The sequence below is a fragment of the Aegilops tauschii genome, chromosome 4, assembly GCF_002575655.3.
Source record: "Aegilops tauschii subsp. strangulata cultivar AL8/78 chromosome 4, Aet v6.0, whole genome shotgun sequence".
Classification (NCBI taxonomy): Eukaryota; Viridiplantae; Streptophyta; class Magnoliopsida; order Poales; family Poaceae; genus Aegilops; species Aegilops tauschii.
In genome coordinates, this window is record NC_053038.3 from 513,114,231 (window position 1) to 513,121,263 (window position 7,033).

At 48.2% G+C, this 7,033-nt stretch overlaps 1 protein-coding gene and 1 long non-coding RNA gene across 7 annotated transcripts; one reads left to right on the forward strand and one right to left on the reverse strand.

Annotated features, from left to right (window-relative positions):
• The first annotated feature begins 728 nt into the window (after positions 1 to 728).
• Positions 729 to 4,024, forward strand: LOC120963153 (uncharacterized). 6 transcript variants are annotated; one of them, XR_005755209.3, is made up of 6 exons: positions 730 to 1,027; positions 1,122 to 2,049; positions 2,145 to 2,232; positions 2,312 to 3,169; positions 3,250 to 3,294; positions 3,426 to 4,024. It is a non-coding gene; the product is annotated as an uncharacterized lncRNA (long non-coding RNA). The 6 variants fall into 6 exon arrangements; XR_006663176.2 differs by having other exon boundaries at positions 729 to 1,027; positions 2,145 to 3,169; XR_006663175.2 differs by having other exon boundaries at positions 729 to 1,027; positions 1,122 to 1,294; positions 1,789 to 3,169.
• A 2,044-nt stretch (positions 4,025 to 6,068) lies between these two features.
• LOC141022050 (uncharacterized) lies at positions 6,069 to 6,512 on the reverse strand. The gene is made up of 2 exons (XM_073497930.1): positions 6,312 to 6,512; positions 6,069 to 6,221 (listed from the first exon to the last, which is right to left on the reverse strand). The coding sequence occupies exons 1-2, from the start codon at positions 6,510 to 6,512 to the stop codon at positions 6,069 to 6,071; spliced, it is 354 nt and encodes a 117-aa protein (XP_073354031.1).
• Between the last annotated feature and the right edge of the window lie 521 nt (positions 6,513 to 7,033).

Consider the following 7,033-nt stretch of genomic DNA (forward strand, 5'->3'; position numbering starts at 1 on the left):
ATTGTTTTGGTAGCGCATACATCACGTGTAATTTAGTTTTGGTTGAAACTACCGGCTGCATAAATAGTAACACAAGTTGCGATCTGGCAACTTGTCATTCATTTGAGAATTTTTTATTCTAAATCTACAAGTTGTACATCACATATAATTGTTTGTACATTTGTGATAGTGTTTACCACCATTTAAAACTTTTCGTCCACATTCTACCCTGAAGTTGTTACGTCTTGTCAAGTTTAACCCAGTTTAACAGTTTGTCCCGACCAGCTGGTTCACTTGTCAGGCCAACAAGGCTGGTTACTAGCATTTCCAACTCATAAGTGTACGGCCAAGCGTGTCTTTTTTTACCTGCCCAACCCGATCCACATCCATGCTCTCAGCCCTCCCAAACCGCAACACCGCCCGGGACAGCAGCTAATCCGATGATGGCTAATGGTGAGTTGTGTCGTCACCTCACTATTCATTCTTCTGTTCTCTGTTCATCTTCAAGCCACCTCTCGTGGCCTCGTAGAGTGGCCTCATCGTCGTGACATATTGTAAAAACTTCTGGATATGTCTCAGGCAGAAGGAACTAAATGGGGTAAACATTGGACGCGGAGTTTGTGAACTCGAGTACACAGGCGCTCGTTATCTGAGCGGTTGGGTATAGCCTCGCGATTCGCCGCATTTAATGCGCGCGACAGGCTCGGGTTCTGCCAAAAATAGGGAAAATGAGATATACGTACACATGCAGACCTGAGCAGTGGGCCATGTCTCGCACAGATGATGAAACGCCGTCGAAGAGTGGGAACAGAGCCGTGGCTCGAGACGTCAATGTCGTCCTGATCCGTGGCTCGGGTTTTCTGCTTTCCCAGTAACTGCGAGAACCGACAGTAGCCGAGTAAATGCAAAGGGGTCGCTGGGAGCAGTTGTCTTCTACCTCATGAGATTGGATCCTTCCTTTGTCGGCGATCTCGGCGACCTATGGCGTGCGAGAAGATGCCTGCGGCAACCCGCGAAGATGGAGTTCTTTGATGCAGCCCATTAAGAGGTACGGATCTGAGTCGTTGTGTATGTATTGACTTATAATTTGTGGTGGCGATTTCTGAAGATCTAGACTATATTTCGCGATTTGTGGTGTGCAGACGGCAGACCTCCCCATGGAGCCGCTTGGGCTGCTGCCCATGACGGCAGCAAGTGCGGACGGCCAGATCTGTGCCGCATAAATGGCGGCGGGGACAGGGATTGAAGTTTCCGCTCAAGCATCCGAGCAATCTGTAGAGCAGATCGACCTCAAAGCTCCTGGGTGAATGCAAAGGTATGGCTTTGTGACGATTTAGATTCTGTGTGACATAGTTCGTGGTGTGTGTTTGAATGACCAAGAGTTGAAACACTTAATGGTTACATTTGCACTATGGCTGGTGCGCTGTGAGCAAATAATTGATTTCCTGTATGGTGTTTGTGCCTGCGTGCTGCTTGAGCCAGGCTGAATTTTTAATCAGGGAGTAATTTAGAGTCTTTGCTGTATGTGATAGCTCGGCAATTTAGTTTTTGTCTGGCTTTATGTTTGCATCGACTATTTCTGTCTGAACACTGTGATTTACATTTGGATGAGGAGAGTAATTTGCATTTGTTCGTTATCCATTTCTGTCCGAACACCGTGATTTACACCCAGAGTCAGAATTGGGGTTGCCGAGCCAGGCAGGGGAAAATGGGGAAACTAAGTGAAAGTGTTCTGGCCGGTTTCTGGGATACTCATGAAACTGCCGTGCATTTGTAATTTTATCAAAAAATAGTGTTATTTGCTCGCAGAGTTAGGATTTATGCTGCCGCGGCAGGCGGGACACAGTGTCTGGTATTTTTGCACTGGAGAAAGCAATCCGTGGTTCTGCTAAAAATCTTGGAGATAATGTAATCGTGCCAAAATTGGGGACAAGTTTTGATACTTCGGATGAAGCCTATGATCTTCACAACATATACTCTTGGGAGAAAGGATTTGGCATTAGGTACGACAAAAGCAGGCTGAACGTGGAGAGGACAAAATGCATGCAAGAAATAGTCTGTGGCCGTGCTGTATGTAAAAAATGCTTTTGGTATTGCTGAACACTGCTAGCTACTGAATTGTTCATTACTAAACTTATTTCTCATTGTGTACAAATGGGCATCAGGGGAAGGCGTTCGTGGAGAACACTAAGTCTTGTCGTTGTGAGTGCCCTGCTCTGATAAGGCTGCAGCGTTCCAATTCCATGGACAACGGTTGGTACATAGCAGATAAAAGGTGCCATACGAAGGTTTCATCAAGAAAATAAGATTTTGAATCATTTATTGGTGGCAGAGCACAAGCGGACGACATGCCCAGATTGTGGAGATGTTCCAAACCAAGCTCGGAAACCTGCACACTGCAAGAATTGTGGGGTAGAAGGTCACGGTCGAAACAACTAGAACAAAACACCGGAGCTAAGAATGAATGGAAGCTGATTTGAAAAAATAGTGTTGAAATGTGCTCGTGTAGTTTGAATGTTGCGTGTTTGGAAAATCTTCAGTTATGTTGTACTATTACTTTGACTATGCCTGCAAACTGTTCAGACAAAATTGTTTCTGCATGTTTCGAATCGGAGATGTGTTGTGACATTACATTAGTTCCATATTTTTGACAGGCAGTTTCCTGAATAAAACAGTGGTGGTCTTAATTTTTTGCATGCAATTGTTATCATTCAAAGTGGAACCGATCATATACTGTTGTATATTCAGGAAGTTGTTATCATAGACGTGGAACAGATCATATACTGTGTTTTATATTCAGAAAGGGTTATATGTGTTGATTGATCTTTGTAGATCAAATAGATGACCACCTGCTTAGTTTCTGCTTGCTGAATGCTCCAGCAAGTTAATGAAGCTTTCAGTAACTGACAGGCTTCAGACAAGTGAAGCTATGGTAATGCTCATATACATATGGTAGTTCCATGCGTTCAAATTTTGAACTACATGAGCACTGTGGAGACTGTATACATATTTACCAGGTGAGACTAAGATGAGTTGTCGCCTGCGTTTGTCATTGGTTCATGTAGATATAGCAATACTGTTGTGCAGCTCTTGGCAAAGAGAGGAGATGGCTCCCTCTGTCTTCTCGGACGGCGGATCAGCAATTACACGATCGGATGCATACTCCGAGCGAGATGTGCTTTTGGTGGAGGTACTTTGCATTCGTGTTGTATGTGGCTCTTTTCTATGTTTTGGGGATGTTCGTCAGTTTGGTATGAATGACATTTTCAGGTCGATGTAGCTTCGGAGGGCGTCCGTGAAGGAGAAGGATCTGAGGTGCCATAAATTTGTCTTCTGCTCTTTCTGCTGTCTCGGAGGATGCAAGCATCTATAATCTAGTTGATATTCAGGAATGAACACCTGCATGATCTTACGAATGTTTGAAGACTAACGCCTGTATTTTGCAGGGGGCTAGGTGCTGATGATACTGATCTGGGCGAAACGCTGTGATGGTGGAAGGCCACGGGAGTTGCCGGTGCTGACACTGCCTGAAGAGGGATACGGCGACCACGATCCTGCCGCCGGTGGCTGCACCTGCGTCGTGGCAGAGAAGGATGAGAATGAGGACGATGTTGGCCCAGAATCCGATAGATGACAGCCCATACCGTCGTCTTCCATCCGAGCCGGTTTGGGCGTCAATAACGGGGTAACGTCGGCCACTTTTCCGATGTGGGCCATGGGCCCTGGATAAAATAACAATACAGGGAGTATATCTGGGCCTATACCTGTTCGGTCGAGCATCCCGAAGCCAGCTGATGGCGAAGATAGCGAGCTTACGTGTGCTCGGGCTCACATGAGCACTTTCCAAATGTATATGATGGGGTGAAAAGTGGCACGAAGGCTCTGTGCGTGCCATAAACATGGCTACTGAGATAAGAGCATCTATATTGCTCGACATTGCACCTCTTGCGGATGAGGCCTGTGGCCAGTGGCGGCTTCAGTAATTTGCAACCAGATATTCATGTGTATTCATTTTGCAAAAATCATTGTTGTTTTTTGAAAATTATCACTGGTTTGCCAAAATCAACATTGTTTTGTAAAATTCATGGGTATTCACATGAAGACCCAAGAATACCCCTAGCCGCCCCTGCCTGTGGCCTCCACCACCACCACCCGATCTGCACCCAGCCTGCCTGCAGAGAACCAGTGAATCCCGTCTCTACGCAATGCGTGAGCTCTAAGAGCATCTACAGCCGGACTTGGCAAATCCGGCCTCTCAAACGTCCGCGGGCACTGACCGGGCACCCATCAAATGTTGCGCCGCACATCCACATACAACAAATTCCGATTCTCAAATCCATGCAAACCATGCACGTCGATCATACGATACAAACTGTCCGAATGGCAAATAAGTTCGAAACAAAGCAAAGCAAATCATAGTTCAACAAACCAGACATGGCAAAATGAAATCAATGTCTGAGCGTGTGGATGGCCTCGGATCACTGGCTGGGCACCTGCTCCGAGCGGAATGCAAGTCGCCGACCTCGCCTCCCCACGGACGAGGCAGACTGCGTCTCCGTCGCGGCGGTGTGGCTCGGGCTGGACGACATCTCCGACGGTGGATCGGGACCGGAGGTGAGGATTGGGAGCAAGGGTGAAGGCCGACGAGGGTCCGGGCGCGGGAATGCATGGTTGAAGGACGGCGGGAGGAGGAGGAAGGGTTTGTTGCAATTTGGAGTGGGGTCGGGTTGTCAAGTCCGACGTGGGGGCGTGCCCGGGTGCGCCCGGGCGCCCCATATTTGGACTGGATATTGGGGATGGCGGTCAGCCCATGCGTTTAAGGACCGTTTGAGAGGCCCGTCTGGGTCAAAAAATCGTGACCGGGCAGTGACCGGGCACCCTGCCCAGGCATTTATGACGGGTTTGAGGGGTCCAGTTGTAGATGCTTTAAGAGAGACGACTCTCATGAACAGTGTTGTTGAGTGCGTGAGGTCCCAAACTCGCAAGTCGCAACTACACGTCTATATAATGCGATCGATGGGGCGAGAAAATGCACGAGCACTCGTCCTACTCCCAGAGGCCAGAGCTGAGAGAGGAGTACATGTACGTACCGCACAAATATGGGCGTGTTTGGTTACATTGTCGATTCAGCCTGGCCCGGCGAGCCTGGCTCTATTGAGCCAGTTTGAGGGGATGCAGGCCAAAAAAACCCAGATGCACATAGTTTGGTTGCCTGCATGCCCCTAGTTGCATGAGACAACCATTTTCGACCCGGCGTTTGATTGCCCGCATTGCATTAGGCGCACATATAACATGGTGTTTGGTTGCAACCTGCATAAGGTGTTGTCACCACTTGTAACTAGTGGTGAGCTTACCACATAGAATCTGAACATGTAGCGTCATCTACTTAAACAAATGACAGTTCATCCTAACTACTATCAAATGACAGTTCAAATTATTAAGAGCCATTGGCTAAATAGGGGATAGTTCATCGGTGCTACCAGATCTTCCTCTTCCTCTCCACTTCTTCTGCTTCTGCTTCTGCTTCTGCTACTGCTGCTGCTGCTTCTTGTTCTTCTTCCATCTTCTTCAAATCCTGCACTGAACTCTGTTAAGCCACATCGCCTATGCCCACTCCAACCTTTTTTTTTCTTCCAAGCGTCATTGTCAAATGCCTCCACACCATGGCCGGAGCTTACAACATCGCCAGGCTCAACATCTTCCTCCTCAGGCACGTGTTCATCAAAGCCCCACTGGAGGATCCAGTTATGCAGAATGCAACAAGCAAGAACTAGCTTAACCTGAGTGGGGTATGGGTGGAATGGCTTCTGATCCAGGATCTTAAACCTATTCTTCAGAGCTCCAAATGCCCTCTCAACAGTTACTCTAAGGCTGGAGTGTCTGAGATTAAACAGCTCCTGTGCAGTCCTAGGATAGTTCCTACCAGAGAACTCGTTGAGATGGTATCTTGTTTTCCTAAAGGGTGGAAGAATACCCGGCCGACATGCATAGCCAGCATCTCCAAGGTAGAACTTGTCGTCGGGGATGTTGATCCCATCAGGTCGACTCACGCTGTCAGTGAGAATGTTAGCATCATGCGCTGACCCCTCTCAGCCAGCCAGCACATATGTGAACTTCAGATCAAAGTCAACAGCAGCAAGCACATTATGGCTTGTGTAGTGCTTCCTCCCCCTGTATGCTGCAGACTGTGACCTAGGAACTCTGGCAGTAACATGAGTACCATCTATTGCCCCAATGCAATCCTGAAAATGGCATCACAAGCATGTGTTAGTGCTCAACTTGAACAATACAAGCATATCAAGCCATGAAAAGTGTATATTGTCAATGCTCACCTTGAAGTATGGATACCGTCTTGGGCTTCCACGAATCTTGGGTGGTGTCTGGCCAGATGGTCTCCTAATCATCTCTCCTCTAAGCTCCCCAACAGCATAAAGCACCTGCTTGAAGTACCTAGAGATGGTCTCCATTGACCTCATGAACGTGTTGTGAATGACCATGAACCTCTGGTTATGGCCAACAACATGGAGGAACATCGCCACTTGCTCTTCTACACTGGTGTTGATGCTATCTTGTAACAGCCCCCTGCTCCTGAAGGTCTCGACAAGCCTGAAATGGTGCTCTTTTCATTCTAAGCATCCACAGAGCCTCGACGTCATTGCAGTTGTAGATGTAGTTCAGATTTTGGATCCTCTCCTGTTCCCGGGGAAACAATGGACCATAGCGGAGCAAAGGTCTCCCAGCACGACGAACAGCTCTCTGGTGCATGAACATGACCCATGCCTGAATCACACTAATCAGTGCTGCTGCCTGGATTATCAGCCTCATCCGTGCGTCCATAACCTAGTCGACATCGACGGTTCGTTCAGTGGGAAATCGATCCTACACCTAGCTTAACGGCATAACCACTGAGCTAACAAAGGGGGAGGGGGTGCTGCTTACCGGCATCGGAGACGAGGACGGCGTAGGGGGAGCCATGGCACAGACGGTGGCCAACAGCAAGGGCAACACCAGATCCGCCGCAAACGCCGCCGCCTCTTCCGCCGCCACCGCCTAT